The following is a 20,806-nucleotide window of genomic DNA, read 5'->3' on the forward strand; positions in this document are numbered from 1 at the left end:
CAGTGTCATCTTTAACAAAGTGAGCATAATACATTTTATCTGCCCAACATGCCCCCAAATTTGTAACTCTCGCCTAGCCTAGCCTCTACCTCTGGGCTCCTATATCCAACCGGGGTATAACCCAGTCATCTAAATTCAGCTGGTTTGCGCTGTCTGGGTAAATCAGTTGGTTAGAGCATGGTTTTGATAGGCCAAGGTTATGAGTTCCATCCTTGGTCAGGGCACATACAGGAATCAACCAATGAATGCGTAAGTGGAACAACAAACGGATGTTTCTTTCTCTTCTCTCTAAAATCAATCAATCAATCAATTCAGCGGGTTCAACATGGATTCTTCCTACCTGCTTCCAGGCTTCCCCCTTCATTCCTCGTTTTTCCAACCAACCAAACACAGACACACTCTCTCTCTCTCTCTCTCTGAAAACTTCAACTCTTCCCTCACAGCAATTCTATTTATTCCGGTTGCAAATAGGTCTCAAACCTGCCCCCTCCTCTTCATCCCCAAGTTGCCCCTAGTCCAGCTCTCTCTCTGCTGCTTCTGCCCTCGCCCCCCACCACAAAGCCCCACCTTTCATTCTCACTCAGCAACCAGACACTTTGGCTTTAGGAGGACGTTCTAACTACCAGAGCTATCTGGGGCCAGGGCACACAGAAAGGTTTTTTGTTTGAAATGTCTTGGGTGGGAGTGAGGACTAAGGGAGTCACCAATAGTCCCACTTGACTCCTATGGGTCAAAGTGACGCGAATGAGAAGAGGCTTCCAGAGGCTGCTCTAGCCAAGGGTCTGGTCCTATAAGGCCCTCTCTAAAAGCAGGTTGTTGTAAACCGCCTCACAGGCAGGACCCCGACTTCAGTTTTTGGAAGCAGTGATAAACGCCTTTTCTTTACAGTCAGACTGTCCTAAATTCAAATCCTGGCTCATTTAACTCATCTCTGTTTCAGTTTACTCCTCTGTGAAATGGACATCTTAAAAACACATTACCTGAGAGGGTTCCTGTAATAATTAAATGAGTTATAAGGCACTTACCACAGCACACAGTGGGCGCTTCGAGCGTCAATGAAAGCCCTTGCTCATATTCTAAGGAACCAAAAGACACTGATGCCAAAGACTATTAGGTGCTAAGCTCCCTGGCATTAGACCGTGTGCAAGCGCTACTTGGTGCCCAAAAGATTTCAGTGCCCACAGAAGGCGGGCCTCGGTTTCAGGTCCCTCCAGCCTCTAGTTATGCCCTCAGAGTCTGACTTTTGGTCTCCGAGCTTCAAGCAACACCGCCTAAAAATATGTCCTCGACCGGCACCCCGCGTACCAGCAGCCATCTGCTCCCCAAAATAACAAAAATAAAGTTGATCAGAGTAAACTCCCGGCCAAGTAGCAGGAACATTGGGGGGGGGGGGGGTGCACGCAGACGCCGCGCTCTGCCATTGGTCCGCGCCGGCCGGGAGGCGGGCCCCTCTGCGTCTGCAGCCCCGCTGTGCTGTCATTCGGCTGCGGCTAGAGGACACGGTTAAGATGGCGGTGGTGTCTGGGCTGGTGCGTAGACCCGTCGAGCAGGTAGGCAGCGGCGCGCGGGGCGATTCCTGCCTACCCTGCGTACCCCTGAGCGACCTTTTTCTGTCTCCTCCAGGTGTCCGGGCTGCTGAGGAGGCACTTCCACCGATCGGCGCCGGTGGCGCTGCAGGTAACTGGCCTGGCCACTACTCCTCAGGGAGGGGGCCGGTCGTTCCAGGTAGAGCCGGCGTCGCGCCTGCGCGGTAGCAGTGGGCGCCTACGGGAGTGAGGCCGACCCCGGCCTGGGATCCGTGGACTCCGACATCCCGCCTGGGACGTGTGCTGCCTCCGCGGCCTGGCGACAAACACCAGCTTGTTAGGCCCTGCAGGCTTGTTGGAATCTGACGGGTGATCTGAGGAAACTACACTTGACGCGTTTTCCCGACCACCACCCCCTTTATTTTTTATTGTGGTAAAATATGCATAACAAAATTAACCATTTTAAATGAGTGTTCAGCGCCACTAAGTCCCTCACAGTGTTGTGCAGCCGTCATCGCTGTCCATCTCCTGTACTTGACCATCTCAAGCAGAACCTGTGTAGTGTCCGCTAAACACTAACGCCCCTTTCCCATTAGCCGGGAACCTCTATTGCACTTTCTGTACCTATTCTGTGTATGCCCCATAAGTGTCCTTTTATATCCGGCTTATTTCACTTAGCACGTTTTCAAGATTAATTCATGTAGCATGCGTCAGAATGACATTCTTTTTAAGGCTGGATATTTCATTGTATATATACCACATTTTTACTAGATGTTGATGATTTGAGTTATTTCCACCTTTTTGATTTCCAAATAACGCTGCTATGAACTTTGGTGTCCAAGAATCTGAGTCCGCTTTCAGTTCTTTGGGGGATATATCTAGAAGGGGAATTGTTGCATCATGTAGTAATTCTGTGTTCAACTTTTTGAGGCCGGCTTCCGTTTTATTTACTAGAGGATTCTACCAATCTGTATAGGAAAATAACTCCTAAGTTCTGAAGGCAAAGCGTTTGGTAGTGCCTGGCACCTAGTGAGTGTACAATGTACAGAATTACTTAGGCTTCCTTAACAGTTCTGTTAAGTGTGGAAGTAAAACAACCCAGTATACTTTCTGGTTATGAAGTTTCTCCTATGAACTGGTGTGGCCAGCAAGCAGATCTCTTAACTGTAGGTGCAATCAAGCAGAATATTTAGTAAACTTCTCAACGCATGCAATCAAAGATAGCTATGTGTGATAAAAATGCTACTTTTAGAATTCATTGACCTTTTTAAAGGGAAGCGTGTTCCAGATAGAGATCATTTTTATATTATAAGCTATGCTGTTGGGCAGCCTAGGTAATTGTAAAGGGGGAAAATCTCAATAGTATCCTAAATAATCCTGTAGCTTATTGATTTTTTCCCCATACCTGTGACAGGTGACAGTTCGTGAGGCTATAAATCAAGGTATGGATGAGGAGCTGGAAAGAGATGAGAAGGTATTTCTTCTTGGGGAAGAAGTTGCCCAGTATGATGGGGCTTACAAGGTAATCAAGATATAGGAAAGCTATACAAAAGGGAAGTGACTATCTGCCCCCAGATACACTTAAAAGTAATGGAGTTGATACTTAATTTTAGGTTAGCCGAGGCCTGTGGAAGAAATACGGAGATAAAAGGATCATAGACACACCTATATCTGAGGTAGGCCTTCCATCAGGCAACAGACCTTTGAGGGGCATGTGTTAAAGTATACACTTTTAATTTTTATGCGTTTTCATGTGTTTGTGTTTTATTTTATAGATGGGCTTTGCTGGAATTGCTGTAGGTGCAGCTATGGTATGAATCTTTATGAATCTCATCCACAGAGATTTTAACATGGCCTTTTGTAAACATTATTTGATTGTTGGAGGAGCAGAGTGGTTGTTTGCCCCTCTTCATTGCTGTTTTTAATATCTATGTTTTTGATTTGACAGGCGGGGTTGCGCCCCATTTGTGAATTTATGACCTTCAATTTCTCTATGCAAGCCATTGACCAGGTTATAAATTCAGCTGCCAAGACCTACTACATGTCGGCAGGCCTTCAGCCTGTGCCCATAGTCTTCAGGGGGCCCAATGGTGCCTCAGCTGGTGTAGCTGCCCAGCACTCACAGTGCTTTGCTGCCTGGTATGGGCACTGCCCAGGCTTAAAGGTGGTCAGCCCCTGGAATTCAGAGGATGCAAAAGGACTTATTAAATCAGCCATTCGGGATAACAATCCAGGTCAGCAGAGTAACCCTTGGGTCTCCTTGAAACATTTAAGAACTAAAATGAAATCTTTGCATTGAAGGCATCAGTCAAGGCTTCCAGTAGGTTTAGACATAGCATATAAAATGTTAATAATTTACAGATAGGGTAAAAATAGTAAAAATGTTGTTACATAAGGGAGACATTTACCTACAACACTGGTTTAACCTCAAATAGATAACATTAGGATTGGCCAAACTATCCTCAAGGGTACTGGACACAACAGACACAAGTTCAACACAATAAAACTCTTCATAAAATTAATGGTTGTGGCACTCTCCCTTCTGGGGAGCATGCTCACACCTTTTTCCCCCCTCTCATGCATCTCCTAAACTCTCAGGGTCCCCTCAAGACTTGCAAGCAGGGGAGCAGCAGGCAGTGGCAGCTCATCCTGGGCTAACCCCCTGAACCTGTCTCTAAGACCCCCTTTTGTTTGACTTCTCAGTGAGCCAAAGCAGCCCAGCGTATGCTCTCCTGTCACTTCAATCCTAAGCCCTTCCTTGTTTCGCTGTCCCCAGCTTTAATAAACATACACTCAAAGAAAAAGATAGTGTGTACATTTTTAGTCATGTAGTCACTCTTGTTTAAATATTTGTATTTTGCAGTGGTGATGCTAGAAAATGAATTAATGTATGGAGTTCCTTTTGAATTGCCCCAGGAAGCTCAGTCAAAAGATTTTCTGATTCCTATTGGAAAAGCCAAAATAGAGAGGCAAGGTAAGAGAATTTAGTGTGCATTTAAACATTATTTGTAATGCACCCCCCTGTTTGTGTTATTCACATTCAGTCTCAACTGTATTGCCCTTGACTTTGACTAGGTAATTTTAGGATGAGTTCAGGTTAAGAATGTGTCATGCCCTAATTTCTCATACACTTGCACTTTTCTAAATCTTACCCAGTAGATTTGTATTTCATTTCTATGAAGGTGGCCACATTCTTCATATCACTAGAATGAAGCTGAGTTAAAGATTTTACAGATGAACTTAGTTTCAACTTGATCTGTGACCACTTTGTTTCAGGAACACATGTAACCGTAGTTGCCCATTCAAGACCTGTCGGCCACTGCTTAGAGGCTGCGACAGTGCTATCTAAAGAGGGAATTGAATGTGAGGTGAGTGGACATTCACTTGTTCTTAAAGAATCAGAAAGGTTCTTTTTAAATTTAAGACCCAGAAGTAGTAGTTTGAGTTCCACTCTGCTTAAAACTGAGAACCTGCTTGCTTTTCACATGCATAGTTTTTACCACCTGGGTTCTGGATCTTTTAGAATAATTCCTGCTTTCTCAAGTTAAGATCCAACCTTGGAGCTGGAGGCTGGGAGAAGGGGGAACTTAGAAGTCAGTGAGTCTAACCCTTTCATATCCTAGACCTACCAATAAACAGTGGTATTAAGAGGATAAGACTATATTTACAATACAATGGCTCTATAAAGTTGATCTATTACATTACCTTTTCAGGTGATAAATTTGCGAACCATCAGACCAATGGACATTGAAACCATAGAAGCCAGTGTCATGAAGACCAATCACCTCATAACTGTGGAAGGAGGCTGGCCACAGTTTGGAGTAGGAGCTGAAATCTGTGCCAGGATCATGGAAGGTATTTCAGAGAAATAAGATTAAATACTAGGAGAGGCCCAATGACTTGAACTTCCAACTTGTCAGTTTGGCATTGCTTTCTTTGGGTAAATGTTTTAAAAAGCAAAACCAGAAACAATCCCCAGTCATTAGCATTACTTTAGATTTTCATCTTTGAGCCAAGGTGTTGGTGCTCACTGGCTTTTCTTGCCTCTTTCTAAGTCACTCCTCCTTCTTTCCTAGGTCCTGCCTTCAATTACCTGGATGCTCCTGCAGTTCGCGTCACCGGTGCTGATGTCCCTATGCCTTATGCAAAGATTCTAGAAGACAATTCTGTACCTCAGGTTAAAGACATCATATTTACAATAAAGAAAACATTGAATATCTAGTTTGTACTTAAATATCAAGTCATTGGGATTTATTTAAAATACTTGCTGACACTACCTGGCTTGAACTGTAAGACCTTATGATTCATAAATGTTTTTGTACTGGGAAGACGTTAAATGTGCTTGTATGTAGAAAAACTCCATTCTTACTGCCCTAGACTCCATGCCTATTTTTTGTCTGTTACAATTGCCATTTATTTGAATAAGACTAATGTAAAATTCTACCCTCCCACTAGAATGACAAGGTATGAATGTGGCAGTCTTGATGAAAGACATATCCAAAAAAAGACAACCTGTGTGTAAAAATAAAAGCATATAACCTACATTTACTGTTTCACTGTTTTGATAAGGAATAAAGCAATTCCTAACTCTGACTAATTGTATTTTTATATTCTTGAAAATAAATGTGGGATGGAAGTCTTAAAATTCTGCTAAGAAATTAGTGTCAAGAACTAATCATTGCCTGACCTGTGGTGGTGCAATGGATAAAGCGTCGACCTGGAATACTGAGGTTGCCGGTTCAAAACCCTGGGCTTGCCTGGTCAAGGCACATATGGGAGTTGATGCTTCCTGCTCCTCCCCCTGTTCTTTCTATCTCTTCTCTCTCTCTCTCTCTCTCTCTAATAAAAATGGATAAATAAAATATTAAAAAAAAAAAAAGAACTAATCATTAATCTAGACCAGTGTTTTAACCACCAGTCCACCAGAAATTTCATACTGGTCTGCAAGAGTTAACCACCCTGAGATTGTATGAAGACCACAGACTCAATGATCTTAGTTGAATTTGCTTATGCTCTGGATGATTTCTGCCTTAGCAGTCCCTGAAATAATTCTCCAATTTTCACTGGTCCCCAAGTGTAAAAAGGTTGACAACCACTTACAACAGGAACTTGTCCACAGACTCTTCAAATGCCTAATTCTAATGCAGTTTCTTTTAAAATTAAAGCAAAATTCATGTCAGGTGTTTCTCCATTGCCAAAAAGCAGACCTCCTGCCAAACAATGCCCTCTTCAGAAGTTCAGATGGGAAATACAGGTTTAAATTAGTTACAGAAGCTACAAGGGTGCCCAATTTAAGACAGCAAGACAGGATTGTTAGCTCTTATCAAGAGGAAAATATAACAACAATACAACAAAAAAATAGAGATAGGATAGTTGGGAAGCAACCTTTAGAAATACTTTGTGGATCTGGTCTTTGTTTACAAACAGCTATAAATAGTTCCCATTTAAAATATTTAGCCAAGCTACAGACAACCTATTTTTTTGACATGGTTTATTTTAATAAAAAATACAGCTGAACATATTTATCACAGATTACATCAAACTATAGACAATGACATTCTCTGCATAGTAACCAATACTGATGTGTATGTTTGAATTTTTAAATGGATTACTTATAATCCTTTAAAGTGCAGTTTATTTAAGGATTTAAGCAAATCATAGGATAAAGGATATTTCTAATAAATGAGAAACATTTAAAGATGACGTATTTAAATAAATCTTTCAAAAATCAAATCTATCAAAGCCAAATTCCCTTGTATTGTAACAATTCTCCACAAACCACAAACTTAATTGCTGAGGAGTAAAAAGTTCCTCTTATTGGCAAGAGCATTTTGTTAACATTTTTTTCTGTTCAATACAACCTAACTATAAGGAACTATGAGTCTAGAGAAGTTGCTTCTGTAGCCCAGAGTTCTATAACCATAACAGTATTCCCATTAGAAATGTTACAAATTTTCCCCATTCTATCTGAGGGGAAAACGAAAAACGGAGAAGAACAGGGTTGCTTCTCTGACTCAGCAATATAACTATGTTTTGGGCTACAGTGTTACTGTCTAAGATGAAATTAAGGTAGCCAAATGGGAGTTAAGATCTAAGAAATAACCAGAAAATGCTTTAGACTTTAGAGAAATAAACTATAAGAAAAACATTTCTAGGAGCTGTCTGACGGTACAGGAAGGATCGCAGCACAAGGCCACTCACTGCTGTGACAGAATATTATCCTTGTTTTTGTCAGTTTTCCTTCAGTTGGTAGAAATAATGATTCTGATATGCTGCTGCCCCCAGAAGATACCCATTTGGGGATAAACAACTCCTTTAAAATAGTAATAAAGGAGTAAAATATTTAAGGCAGCAATGCCAGCCTGATATTAATCTACATGAAGAATATTTCCCTCTTGAAACGTCCCTTACATGAGCATCTGCAAAACAATACGTGGCTTTTCTGGCTCAGCAATTATTCATCCAGGAAGAGGATACTTTAGTGGTTGGAGGTCGGCAGAAAAAAAAAAACACAACTTTTCCCCCCAAGTGCAAACACGAAGCTTTAGCCGATCTTAGGTGCACTGTGATCACAGGTTTCTGCTTTCCTCAAAGTTCCCTTTCGGAAATTCTGGATGGAGCTGAGTAAGGCCCCTCGGCTCAAGCCATTCATAGCCTGAGGCTGGAGCTGTATGGGCATCTCTGTGCTCGAAGGAGGCAAGGGAGCTGCTGGTGGCGGTGGTGGAGGTGGAGGTAATGTGGAAATCCCTGTGGAGGAAAACAGGGACAGTCAACATCACCTCCGAACACCCTGCACACAAGCTACTACTCAGTCCTGGGCAGAACGGGCTTTTGTTTTCCCTCAGAGGGACCAAGATGCCCAGTACTGTGTGATTTTTAAAATACTGAACAAGAAAGCTAGAACCATTAAAGAGGAATTTAAATTAAAGGCTGCCATTTCTCCCAAATAACAGTCACGTGAGAAAAGACTGAACAAAATCATAGCTCACATGAGACTATACATAGTGACAATTCTCTAGGCATAGATGAGGTTCTAACTCCAGTTCCAAATTTTAGTAATAGTTTCCAAAGAAAAGTTCCATCAGCTGACTACTTGAGCCAGGTCTCGGGCAGCTCTAACTACTCCTGAGCTAGCAATTCAAGATACATTTGTATGCTGAGTTGGGCTACCTGGATATCAATTAATAATAAGGAATGAACAGTTCTTTAGATGCTCCAACACACACAATATGTGAAGGATATGATTTAATATAAAATGACAAACCACTCAGTATTCCTGGCAAGAGACCAGTCCCTGCTGGATTACGGGCTCCCCAGGGGCATCTGTCTTGAATAATCATTTCCTATTAGGATGCATTAACGAAATATAAAAAGCTAGTAAGTGTTGAATGCAAAGTAGGGGGCAAAGGGCTCTCTCCCCAGCACTGGCATTCTCAGGGCAGAATCTTCCTCTGGCACCCTCTTTCCACTATGGCCCAACCCAGGAACAGAATGGAACTGCACTAACCCACACCTTTGCTGATGCAACAGGACAGACTGGAATGCCAAGCTCTACCCTCATGGGCAAGGAGAAGGGAACTGGACAGGTGTCTGAAACTTCCCTTAGCTTCCAGGCACACAAACATTGGGCACTTGAATTTTATGGTTCTGAATGAATGAATAAATGGTTCTCCCAGGAAAAACTAAACTCTTGAGTACAGAAAAGGCCCTGTCTTAAGGAACCTGCCTGTGCCACAGCGTTAGTTGCCTCATTTCCTGTGAACCTTGCACTCTTGGTGAATCTAACCATTTGTTTCTAGCCTTACCATCTACCCCTTCTTAAGGCTGCACAAGGGAGACATTTTATTTTAATTTATTTATTTCAAAGAGAGAGGAAAAGAGAGAGAGATACACAGAAACACTGAGCTATTCCTGTATGTGCCCTAACCGGGATCAAACTAGCAACCTTTCTGCTTCAGGATGATGCTCTAACCAACTGAGCTATCGGGCCAGGGTGAGAGACATTCTGCTAGGCAGTTTCCCCCTAAACTGCTCCTGAGCTGCAGTGTTAACAGGGAAGCATTCCAATCATCCCTCAAGTTTATATGGATGAGTGGTTCAGGATCTCCAATAAAACAGGTAAGTGCATGACAGGCAATGGTTAAAATCTTGTGTTTCACATAAAACCACTTACCTTACTTTACCCAAACCTAAGGCAGCTGAAATTAAAGAATCACACAGATACACTCACACTCTGCAATCTTGGAATTCTCAAATGATGACATAGCAATACAAATAAACATTAAACAGACAAATGAGCAAAATTTAATTTCTATTGGTTCTATATAATAACAGCTAATGAATGAAGTTGTATTATTATATTCTATGCCAGGGTGGAGTGTAGACAAATGTTTCTGGCTTTATGTACAGGATTACAAAGATAAAAAGGACTTTAAACCTGAAATAAACATTGAGGCGAGAAGAGCAGACTATGTGACATAAGCATTCCGAAGGGGGTTTTCAGACAGTGACCAGTGAACTATCTGAGGAGGAGAGGAGATTGCCTCTGAAGGCTCCTAGAACTCAACTGCAGCACAGATCCTGGAAGGCTGAGCAAGCACCAATGCCCCTCTATCCCATCCAATGACCAGAAACAGATAGCAGAATCTAGACTTGACATTCAGGGCCCAAAATGTACAGATGGTGTTCCTGCTTTCCAGCTTTGTGCTTTGAGCCTGACAGAAGAGACCCTGCGGGTTACAGATAAGACAGGCTCAGGGCTGCAACAGCACTGGTGTCCCCAAGACATGGAACCAGCCATTCAGAGACTGAAACCCCTCCAGCCCAAGATTCTGGGAGGCTAGAAATAGGCCTAGGGGCTGGACTTCGATATGGGCTGCCAACTTGGACAAAACTGCTTGGCCTTTACAAGGAACTAACTTTTGACTTTGGCCTCATTACCAGGAGCACAGAATTCAAAGTCCAAATTCACTACCACAGCATTTGGGAGTCGGGGGTGGTGTTCTGTAAATGGATCTTCATTTTCCAAGTAAAGACTGATATTGTTACCACTTTCAGTGAATCTCTCTAAGTAGGTAGTATAAATAAATACACTATCCAACGTGCAGCCCATCAACTGTTTTCATAGTCTATAAGCTTCCTTTAAAGGTTCATTGGGGCTTCAGCTACAACACACTGGTGACAATGGGGGGAGAGTTGGAATGGTAACAAGGGCCAAATTCAGAGTTGGGTCTTTGGCTTGTCATAAACCTAAGAACAACTATCTAATTCCTGAGCTCCCCCATTCCTCAAGTGTGAATGAGCTCCTCCTAACAAGAGGCTTCCGATAGCCCTCATATCCATGACACAGACAAAATCCAGACTGCTTCCATGTTCGATTGACAACTAAATGAATTCACATAGCTTTGAAAATAGTGTTCTACAACCCTTGAGAAGGGATGCTCCAAAACAGATGATCTCCAATTATAACCTGGTCAGTCCTAATCCCTCTAATCTCACTTAGACAAAAATCCCAAGAGCCAACTACTCTACCCTCCCAAGAATCCCACCCACCAAACCAAATGGGAACCTTACAATCCAGCCAAGGTCCTAAAACAGGCCACTAATTGTTGCAACAAGAGCATAGGCTAGATCTAGGGAGGAATGCTTTGCTGGAAACATCATTGCCAGTCCCATGGGAAGGATGTCTCAGGGTAAGTCTGAGTCCCTTTGTGGTTCACACATAGAGGTGGGGAGGACAGAGGACCACCAGACCAACACTAGACCTGTCGGCCACCCTCACGGGAATGGAGAGCAGTGACCCTAGAAGCAGGCAGCACCAGCTCTTGGGAACTGCCTTCACTATTTGCTTCAGACAGATGAGGAGGCTGCATTCAAATTCCAACTCAAGAATTAAGAATGCTTTAAAAAATAACTTTTTCCCTGTCATTGGTTATAAAAGCCAGTAAACTATCTCTCCATAACCACGAACTCAACTGCCCAGCACCTTTCCCCTTCATCAGAATAGCAAGGAACCAACGTTTCTGCAGCAACAACACTCAGAGTTGTTGTTAGTTTCCCAAATTAACATAGACCAAAACGCCATGCAGGTGATTTGTAGGTTTTAAAGCTGTATTTTAAAACTAAAATCAGAGTGAAAATGAAGACTCTGAAGGTCATGATGAAAATGAAATGAATGTAAACGAAGTCGCTCGGATGCTTTTTAAAGATGCTGTATTTCATTTAGACCAGGGGTAGTCAACCTTTTTATACCTACTGCCCACTTTTGTATCTCCGTTAGTAGTAAAATTTTCTAACTTCCCACCGGTTCCACAGTAATGGTGATTTATAAAGTAGGGAAGTAACTTTACTTTATAAAATTTATAAAGCAGAGTTACAGCAAGTTAAAGCATATAATAATAATTACTTACCAAGTACTTTATGTCGGATTTTCACTGTTTGGCAGAATAAATCTTTATAAAACAACTTACTATAGTTAAATCTATCTTTTTATTTATATTTTGGTTGCTCCACTACCGCCCACCACGAAAGCTGGAACACCCACTAGTGGGCAGTAGGTACCAGGTTGACTACCACTGCTTTAGATGTTCAGATGAGGAAATCTGCTTTCCCACTGGTTCATCACTTCAGTGACTAGATGTGCTAGGTCCCATTTCACATTCAGAAACAGAGCATCTTTAAAGTGAGGAAAATCAGTATAGCTTACTTTACCGAAAATTCACGTTCAAAATGGCGCATGCTCTACTGAAAACAGCAAAGAGAGAGAAAGGACAGAAGTCATTATTCAGATTATAGTGTCATTTAATCAAATAGTAAGCGACAGTAAAATGTTAGTCTGAATCACATGCTGATTATTCTTACTACTTATATATAAGCACGAAACACACTCGTTTGTTAACACAATTGTGACCCTTTTATAACATGGCAAACATACTAATATGGTAACCAATGAGTCACTGTCTTCCTCATGATTTCTTTTCTTTTTTTCTGAGCCAGTTAGGTGCTATTTTTACTTATTTACAAGCACAAAACTCACTTCAGAAGACCCGTGAAGATGTCACCTGAAAAGTAGAATGAATACAGGAGTGTCCTTTGTTCTATTATCAAATAAGGACAGTTTATCAAGAGCGGAGAAAAATGAGAAAGCATCACTTTTTTCCAAGTCTTCTATAGTCTAAAATGGAGCATGTGGGCCCCTCCACTGAATGAAGGCTGCTGGGGCTGGAGGCTGAACTGGGCAGTGACTGGCATTAGCTCACTTGAGGCTATAGAATCATTAAAAATAAATAAGTAAATAAATAAAGTGAGGCAAACATTTTTTCTGTCAAGATTCCCTGTGAAATGTGAAGGATAACACTTTCCCTGACAGTGAGTGAGTCCCAGAGTCCCTGCTGAATCAAGCAGCCCACTGCCCAGAGGAAGTGAGGCCCACGGGGCAGGTTACATGGTTCAGCTGGAAGGATGCTGGGACCATGCAGGCCCACACTTGCCCACACCAGCTGAGGGCTCTGGGAAGTAGCCCACGTACTTGGGCTGGGAAGAGGATGGAGAAGGCTGTAAGAGGGCAGGAGAGCAGAAACAACATACCCTTCAGACCTGTTCATCCCAAAGATGGCAACTGCTTCGTGCATGTGTAGTTTCTATGAAAACTCTTACAGCTAGAGACATAGATTTTGAGCCTAAAGTGGGTTTCAGACTGATTTGGCTATGCGGATTCTGGAAATTCTGACATTCTAAATAAATTCATCTTTTTTTTTTTTTTTTTGGTGCCTTACTTATTTCTAACTCTCCATCCTGGTATCCAAGTTCTCAGCCATTCTGTGCCCAGAAGGCTCTGTCTTCCCTCCTCCAGCTCCTGTCTAGATGTGAAACTTCCCTCTCTCTCCAGTCATTCTTACAGACTGGGCTTTCTACAAACTGTCAGCTCTCTCTAGCTTCAAAATTATTGCTTACAATTATAAACAGCAAGCAAGAAGGGGTAGAATTCTCTTGCAGGACATTCATGGCTTATACCTGATAGTTCTTTGGCGCTGATAAAGGCTTGCCATGTACATTATCTACCTAGTAAAGACCAGGAGATCTTTTAGAAGACAGCTTTAAAGACTGGAAATCACTTGTCCAAGGTCACAGCTGGAGTGCAGTGGCGCTACAAACCAGGCCTGGCTTTCTGACTGCCCTCAGGCTCTTCCCACGCTGACCCAGCACAGCACTTACCAGCCCAGGCAATGCGGTGCAACCCCGAGGGCGGTACTCAGTAAACACTGGTGGGGAAAATGAGCAAAGACGAGCCGTTTTAATCCTGGCTCTAGCATCCCCCACTTGTGACCTTGGTCAAAGTCCTTTAACCCCACTGGAGCCTCAGATTCTTTATGTGTAAATGGAGCTCTGGAAGAATCTGTTCTCCCTGCATAGGAAGGTATATTCATGAGGATCACATGAAGAAATGACTATATATCACTTAGAACAGTGTCTAGCACAAAATAAGTGCTCAAAATGTGTTAATATAATTATTAAAAACATAAAGAATCTAGGACTTCCTGCTTACATAGCTTTCCCTAAACACTCTTTTGCAAACCTTTTTAAAAAACAAAAACAAGAACAAAAACGCTTAATAGCAAGGCCTGCTATTTCCCAAAGGGAGGGTGGGAGGCAATATTTGTGTGTGTGTGTGTGTGTGTGTGTGTGTGTGTGTGTGTGTGTGTGTGTGTGGATTGGGACCTTCTGGGGTAGTCAAACTTTTTATAAAAACCGCTCACTTTTGCAGTGCTGGTCAACCTAGTCCCTACCGCCCACTAGTGGGCATTCCAGCTTTCATGGTGGGCCAATCGTGGCACCATCTGGTTGCTCTGCTACTATTTGGTGACATTTATCATGAAATAAGTTAGGACAAAGAATTTTAAGCTTCTTGAAAGAGTGACCTTCTAAAGGCAGGAAGCATTATCTTTAGCAGCAAAGTTCTACAAATGTTCTCACTGAAAAAAAGTTTTAGAGAATCCTACACCTGATGGAACCACCATCAGACTTAGGAAAATAATATTTCTCCCAACAATTTGGTAAGGACCCCAAGAAAAGGCCCAAGGGCAGGGAGGTACAATAAAACAGGAGAGATCCAGATCTTACACAAATGCTCAAGTGCTCATGAGAGTGAGACCACTTCATTAGAAACGTCTGTCACTTCTGTCCCAACCTAAAAGTAACTGAGCTCAAGACCATCCACAACTACCATAAATGTGCTTCAAATGGACTCTTTTCAGGAAGAAAGACAATGCTGTGGAAATGAACGGGCCTAAGTTGACCTGCTGCTGAGCTAACTACCAAAGGCAAAGTCCACAGTAGATGTAGAGCATACTTGATTACAAGGAACTGTGAGACAATGTCTTCTAACTCCCACCCTTTCACCTTTTACAGAGGAGGTAATTAAAACCCAGACACGGAAAGTGATTCATTCAAGGTAACTCAGTGGGCTGCCGGTTTGCTGTGTGCTGGCACTGTTCTAACCTCATACTCTCTGGGTCCTCTTAATAACCCGGCCAGGCAGGCACTGTTATTGTCCTCATTCACAAATAGGAAGCCCAAAACACAGGAATGTCGGGAGCCGACCCACAACTGCTGGCTGACAAGGTCACAGCAGAAGAAGACCCACAACTGCTGGCTGACAAGGTCACAGCAGAAGAAGATCAAAAACTGCTGATTGACAAAGTCACAGCAGAGAAGACCAATGGCTGCGGGGTGACAAAGTCACTGCAGTAAAGACCAATGGCTGTGGGGTGACAAAGTCACCACAAAGGAAAGGCACAACGATACTTCCCCCTTTGACTTTTTGAATTAATCTGGCCTTATATCCCCCCTTTTCTGGGTATGTGCTATTAATTATGGCACAGGGATAATAGTACCGTGCTTTCCCTGTAGATTCGTAGTGATTTCTTTGGAAATGAAACAGAGGGTGTGAGTTCCACAGAAAAGCCTGTAAGCCCCTTAAACTGGGCTCATAGACATAAGAGGCTGGCTATGATATCCCTCGTAAAGGGTTAAGTCTGTAGGAGAATTCCTTCTTAATCATGTTAAAAAGAATAGATTGTGACTTGTGAATGGTTAGGGGGCAGTGGCTGTGCACAGAGCACCCCGAGGCCTTCACTTAACATTTTTTCCTCCCTAGCCTTTTCATGTGATAAAGTAGAGAAACATTCCTTTCTTCTTGCTTATTTGATCTGCAAATAGTGGTATATTCTGAGAAGAATAGAGTCAGAACTTAACTAGTGTTTAAATATAATAAATAAGTAATATTTGATTAGACAATAGTATCTTAGGTAAGGTATAGTAGGATGGTCCATTGTGTGGCCTAGGATGAGAGCGTAGTCAGCAAGAAAAGAATGTTTTACTAAGAGAATTGTCTTTTGACTAAAGGCAATTGCTAGGCTTTCTCAATGAGATGTTCTCATGAGATTTAAAAATGTAGGGAAATCCATGGACTGTCTTGTGTTGCTGCTGGGCTATCTTGCAAGTGCACTCTGCATATCTTTGGGTGAAAGCTATTCTTGATGTTATGTTAATTTCTTTAGAGGCAAGCCTTTTAGAACTAATACTCTAAAAGCTTTTACTGATGTTGTTATGCTATTTAAGTTATTTTGTATTTTGAATGATTTGCTACCTGGTTTGTGACTCATAGATGTAAATTAACTGTTATCCGAAAACATGCAAACATAGTGAAAACAAAAATATTAACACCATGTGATTGTAACTCGGTGTGTGTGTATAAAAAGGGAGCTATACTAGCATTTGGCAGAGATGCCTGGCAGTAAATGCTAACAAGAGAATAAAGAGAAAGAAAAGAATTCGGCTCTCTCACTCCATTTTCGCCGACGCCGTCTCCTCCTGTGGGACCCCTGGATCCCCCCCGGGGCTGGACCCCGGCACAGGAAGGCTTAGTGCCTTGTCCAAGGTCCCAGAACTAGCAAGTGGTAGCTCTGCAGCTTAGCTTCCCTGGCCCGAAGGTGTACCTCCCAAGAGCTCCCAGGCTGAGTGGTATTTGAGATGTCAGCTTTAGTGGAGAAATTTTTTAATACTAGCCCTTGAAAATGAAGAGTTTTCCTTCATTTTTTGAGAAAACTGTATTTCATAATAAAGCTGAAAGACACTCTCGTATAGTTCCCAGACAGACCATAAACTTGGCCTAGAAGTAAAGAGAGAATTTGGAGTAAACGTGATTCCAGCAACGAGATGGGAAGTGTGCAGAGAGACAGTGAGAAAGATGAGCCCAATGAGAAACTGGCACCCAGTCGGGGGAGGTACCTGCCTAAGCCAGGGCTGATGAGCCAGAAGTTGCCATCCTGGGCTGAGAGTCTACTTTTACCCAGCAGAGGCCTTGAAGGCAGAGCAAGTCCAAGCAGATCCACCCACAAGGACTTACCGAGCACTGCCCATGATATAGGAGCACGGGGCTACCACTTGAGGCCTTGCACAGAACAGAAGCTCAAGATGTTGCTTTTTGGTGGATTAGTTTCTCAGGGGGATTCTCTACTTAGGAAGGAGAACTCTTAGGAGAAAAAATTATCATGGTTGGACCCTAAAGAAAGCATTTTTTTGGATGCTGTCTATCATTTTGGTGGTTCTCACAAGCACTGGAAATGTGACTCCATATCAGCTGGGCTTTGTCTGTTCACCTCTGTAAACCAGGGCCATGCACAGTGCCTGGCATACTGCAGGCTCTCAATAAATGCATCAAGTAACTAAATGAATAAACTCACTGTGTGTGCCCCATGTAACATGGCCTCAAATGGTAGGTTGATAGGCAAGTGCTAGTTATCATTTTTATGAAGTGCATTACAACAGATGCCCAGCTGAGGTCAGAGTCTTTGGGGGCTGAGTTAATAATCCCATCAACAAAACATCAAAGGAGATAAATGAATGAAGAAGCCAGTATTTGCTGGGACCATCTCATCTTTGACAAGCATTGTGCTTGGGGGCTCACATATATTCTCCCTCTGAATGCTTATGACTCCCCTTCAAGATGGATGTTATCAAATTCACAGTGATACCCCACCCCCCAATTGCTCTCACTCACCTCAGCCAGTTTTTACAACATTGACTCTAATTATAAGATTCCTCTTTTCCTTCTCTTCTCATTCTAAAAGTTATCTCATCTCACACAAGCCTGCTATGTATGAGATAGCTCCCATTCAAATCACAGGTAAATTAGAGCAGTGGTTTTCAACCACTGGACTGCAGACCAATCTGCCAGAAATTTTGTATCTGTCTGCGAAAGAGTTAAGCACCTGACGCTATATGAAGATTACAGATCCAATGATCTTAGTTGAATTTGCTTATGCTCAGCGTGATTTCTGCCTTAGCAGTCCCCAAAATAATGCTCCTATTTTCACCAGTGCCCACGTGTAAAAATGTTAACTCTCCCCCTCAAAAACGTCCAAATAGACTGAATTCCCCAAAGCATTTGAGAATGAGAACTGGCGTTAACTTCCCAGGATAATATCTAATGCACAAAGTAAGTGCTCTGTACTACTAAACAGACACCTCATTTGTTAGAGGGCTTATGGAGTCTCACTATTAATTCTCTCCAATTTCTTTAATATGTCTAAGTGGTGTGAAATTAGTATCCTGTCTACTAGAAAATGGTTCAGCGTGATCTGGGCAGTAGATTTCTAGAAATTTCTGATCAGCCTAAATAGGTCACCTCTACAAAAGAGAGAGAAATCTATTTTCTGTCTTGATCGATATTTGGGGGCTTTCTTATAAAAAATCTGCTGATAAAGTCAGACAGGGAAAAAACATCATCTCCAGGAGCCAGGTTCTTGGCTACTCAAAACAGGTGCTAGCCCAGCATGCTCTGCAGTAACCCCTAGTAACCCACAGCCAGCACGGAGAGACACCCACCAGCCATAGTAAGTTGTTCAAACTAGACCCGTTATATTTGCTTGTTGTTTTTTAGGAAGGTCAGTTGGAAGCATTTGAGAACTGTCAGGGAATGATGTACTTGGTAGCTCCCAGGTGCTGCCTTCAACCTTAAAACATATGATATTGTCAACTCATCTATCAACTCCAGCCAATGACTTTCCTTCAAACAGCTGCAGCAATTTCCAAGCACTGTGACAAGCTCTGAGTGGCGAGACCAGCTCCTCTGACATCTAGAACATCTGATTCATTTAAGAACAAAGGGCATACTGGTACTCCACTGTATTTTTATGGGGCTTACAGAATGGTTAGGAAAGAGACATTAGTTCAAAATGAAAGGGAAAGAAAGCATTATAAGCTACACCACAGAATTAGAGATTCTTTTATGTTTCCTCAAGTAGATTTTTCTACATTTTTCAAATAAATCTCATAGTATCTGAGTTAATTCACAAAGATTAGCCACAGAAAAATATTCAGATGGTTAAATGCACTGCAGAGCAGAACAGAGCACAAAGCGTTATCAGGACATCTGAAACTCGGGGTTATTTCACTCCCACACCTAGGCATCTCACCCGTTTCACTCTGTGACCAAACAGATGTTATGGCCGGGTTCCCTGAGGAGAAAGCCCAGGCAGGACAGAGGCCTGGGCAGCAGTGCAACTGCTGTGCTCAGTGGAGCGTGCACCCAGACAGGCTCTGATCTGAGCAGTGGAGTCCTGAGGCTTTTCGGCAGAGAGAGCAAGCCGGGGTAGAGAGTGGTTAGTGACCCTGACACCAACTCCTTTAGTTCTGTGAAACCTGAGTCCGTAAAGCCGGCCCCTCCACTCTCCCAAATGACACTACTAATTTGCACTCCCACAGGCTCTCTGGTGAAGGCTGGCACCATCTAACCCTGAAAGGTGGGCCAAGGTGAGAAGAGAAAGCCCCACTCCTTCTCCTGTTGGTGGAGAGCAGGAGGGAGCCAGGCTCCTGGGCCTCCATCACTAACCTGCTGTGGAGGGTGGAGTCGGGGACGATGGAGATGTGAGAGGTGAGCTGGCCCCAGATCCTGCTGAGAGAAAACAGAAGCCTTTATGGGAACATTTAAAAAGGCATCTGGAGGGGAGGGGCACAAAGAAAACCAGCTAGAAGGTGAGAGAAGACAATTTGACTTTGGGTGAGGGGTATGCAACATAATCAAATGTCAAAACAATCTGGAGATGTTTTCTCTGAACATATGTACTCTGACTTATCAATGTCACTGCATTAAAATTAATAAAAATAAGATTTTAAAAAAATAAACAGTAACAAAAAATAAAAAAAAAGGCATCTGGAATTTGGCCCGAGCTGGGCCTCACCACTGGCTTAGTGTGAGGCACTGTGGTAGAAGTTGAGGAGGGACAGAGAATTCAGCGACTGGGCCAATGGCCATAGGCTTCCCCTCCAGGACAGGTACACTTCCTTCCTCAGGCTGCTCCCCACAGCCTATTTGAATCAACTTCGCAAAATCAACAGCTTATGCAGCTACAGTATCTCTTTCTGACCCAATCCCTGTCCCTGGGTAATGAATGACAAATGACAGTGCCACAGCAGTACAGGGGACAGAGAGGTGCAGGGCAGTCCAAAGGAAGTGAGTTCCCATAGCATAGACCCAGCAATGCTCTGTGTTAAAGTTCTATTTTATCTGTAGGTACAGCCAATGAGATAGGGTCAACCAATTCAGTTTGTGGCCTTTTCTTACCTAAAATTCAATAAATACCCTTATTTATATTAAAACAGTGTACATATTCCCATATATTGCATGCATTTTCTGGACCTAGTCACTTAGTTATATTTCAAATATTCCCAAGTTCTCAGCATCTCCCAAGAGCTCAGAAATGTCCAGAATCTATCCTGCTGGCCCACCATGGAAGTAGCCCATGAGTAGACAGAGGTTCCTACATATAAGCCCCTCCCCCACACGGAGGTCCTATCGAGGGTTAACCACAGCTCCAGGGATGGCTGTGGTCATGCCCCTGAGAAACCACTAGCTGTTCTGGGGAAGCCTCCAACCATACCCTCACCCACTGCCCACAGGACACTGACATGGCATGGAGACTAGGCACAAGGAAAGATGTTCTAATTCAACCACACTGCCCTCCAGGTGAATAGCTTTTTACTAATTGAAATATTCTCTCACCTCCCTATAAAATATAAAGGCGTTTTACTGGTAACAAAGGTAAAACTCAACCCATCCTGCTTTCATACTTGGTAGTTGCTAACATGGATACTAATGGGGAGATTAAACTTGTGATTCCAGTGGGATCTGCAGATAATCTACCTATTTCTACCAACTGCGACTTTGCTTTCCTAAATTCCCTGAGGGCACAGTGCTGTCGTGGAGTCCTCAGGATACC

At 42.9% G+C, this 20,806-nt stretch overlaps 3 protein-coding genes across 15 annotated transcripts in view; 1 reads left to right on the forward strand and 2 right to left on the reverse strand.

Annotated features, from left to right (window-relative positions):
* Positions 1–1,341, reverse strand: part of KCTD6 (potassium channel tetramerization domain containing 6) — a 73,413-nt gene extending 72,072 nt beyond the window's left edge. Inside the window, exon 1 of the mRNA XM_066352019.1 lies at positions 1,026–1,341. The gene's annotated coding sequence lies outside the window, so the exon portion shown is untranslated. The remainder of the gene's footprint in view (positions 1–1,025) is intronic.
* A 114-nt stretch (positions 1,342–1,455) lies between these two features.
* PDHB (pyruvate dehydrogenase E1 subunit beta) lies at positions 1,456–6,119 on the forward strand. 2 transcript variants are annotated; one of them, XM_066352017.1, is made up of 10 exons: positions 1,456–1,529; positions 1,624–1,677; positions 2,941–3,048; positions 3,140–3,202; positions 3,302–3,337; positions 3,475–3,760; positions 4,390–4,500; positions 4,803–4,894; positions 5,240–5,381; positions 5,603–6,119. In XM_066352017.1, exons 1-10 carry the CDS (start codon positions 1,509–1,511, stop codon positions 5,746–5,748), a joined length of 1,059 nt encoding a protein of 352 aa, XP_066208114.1. In that variant the 5' UTR covers positions 1,456–1,508; the 3' UTR covers positions 5,749–6,119. The 2 variants fall into 2 exon arrangements, with proteins under 2 accessions (XP_066208114.1, XP_066208113.1); XM_066352016.1 differs by having other exon boundaries at positions 1,460–1,550.
* Positions 6,120–7,008: 889 nt separating this feature from the next.
* The window catches only part of PXK (PX domain containing serine/threonine kinase like), a 97,550-nt gene continuing 83,752 nt past the window's right edge, over positions 7,009–20,806 (reverse strand). For 3 of the 12 annotated variants that reach the window (XM_066350580.1, XM_066350577.1, XM_066350587.1), the window contains 2 exons: positions 19,420–19,482; positions 7,009–8,273 (listed from right to left, as the gene is read on the reverse strand). In XM_066350580.1, coding sequence (XP_066206677.1) covers positions 8,071–8,273; positions 19,420–19,482 — 266 coding nt within the window. In that variant the 3' untranslated portion in view covers positions 7,009–8,070. Of the gene's footprint in view, positions 8,274–9,698; positions 9,725–12,236; positions 12,270–19,419; positions 19,483–20,806 lie in introns of those variants that run through there. The other 9 variants (XM_066350586.1, XM_066350584.1, XM_066350585.1 and 6 more) reach the window with 6 other exon arrangements.

This window comes from Saccopteryx leptura, chromosome 10 (assembly GCF_036850995.1).
Source record: "Saccopteryx leptura isolate mSacLep1 chromosome 10, mSacLep1_pri_phased_curated, whole genome shotgun sequence".
In the NCBI taxonomy this organism is placed as follows: Eukaryota; Metazoa; Chordata; class Mammalia; order Chiroptera; family Emballonuridae; genus Saccopteryx; species Saccopteryx leptura.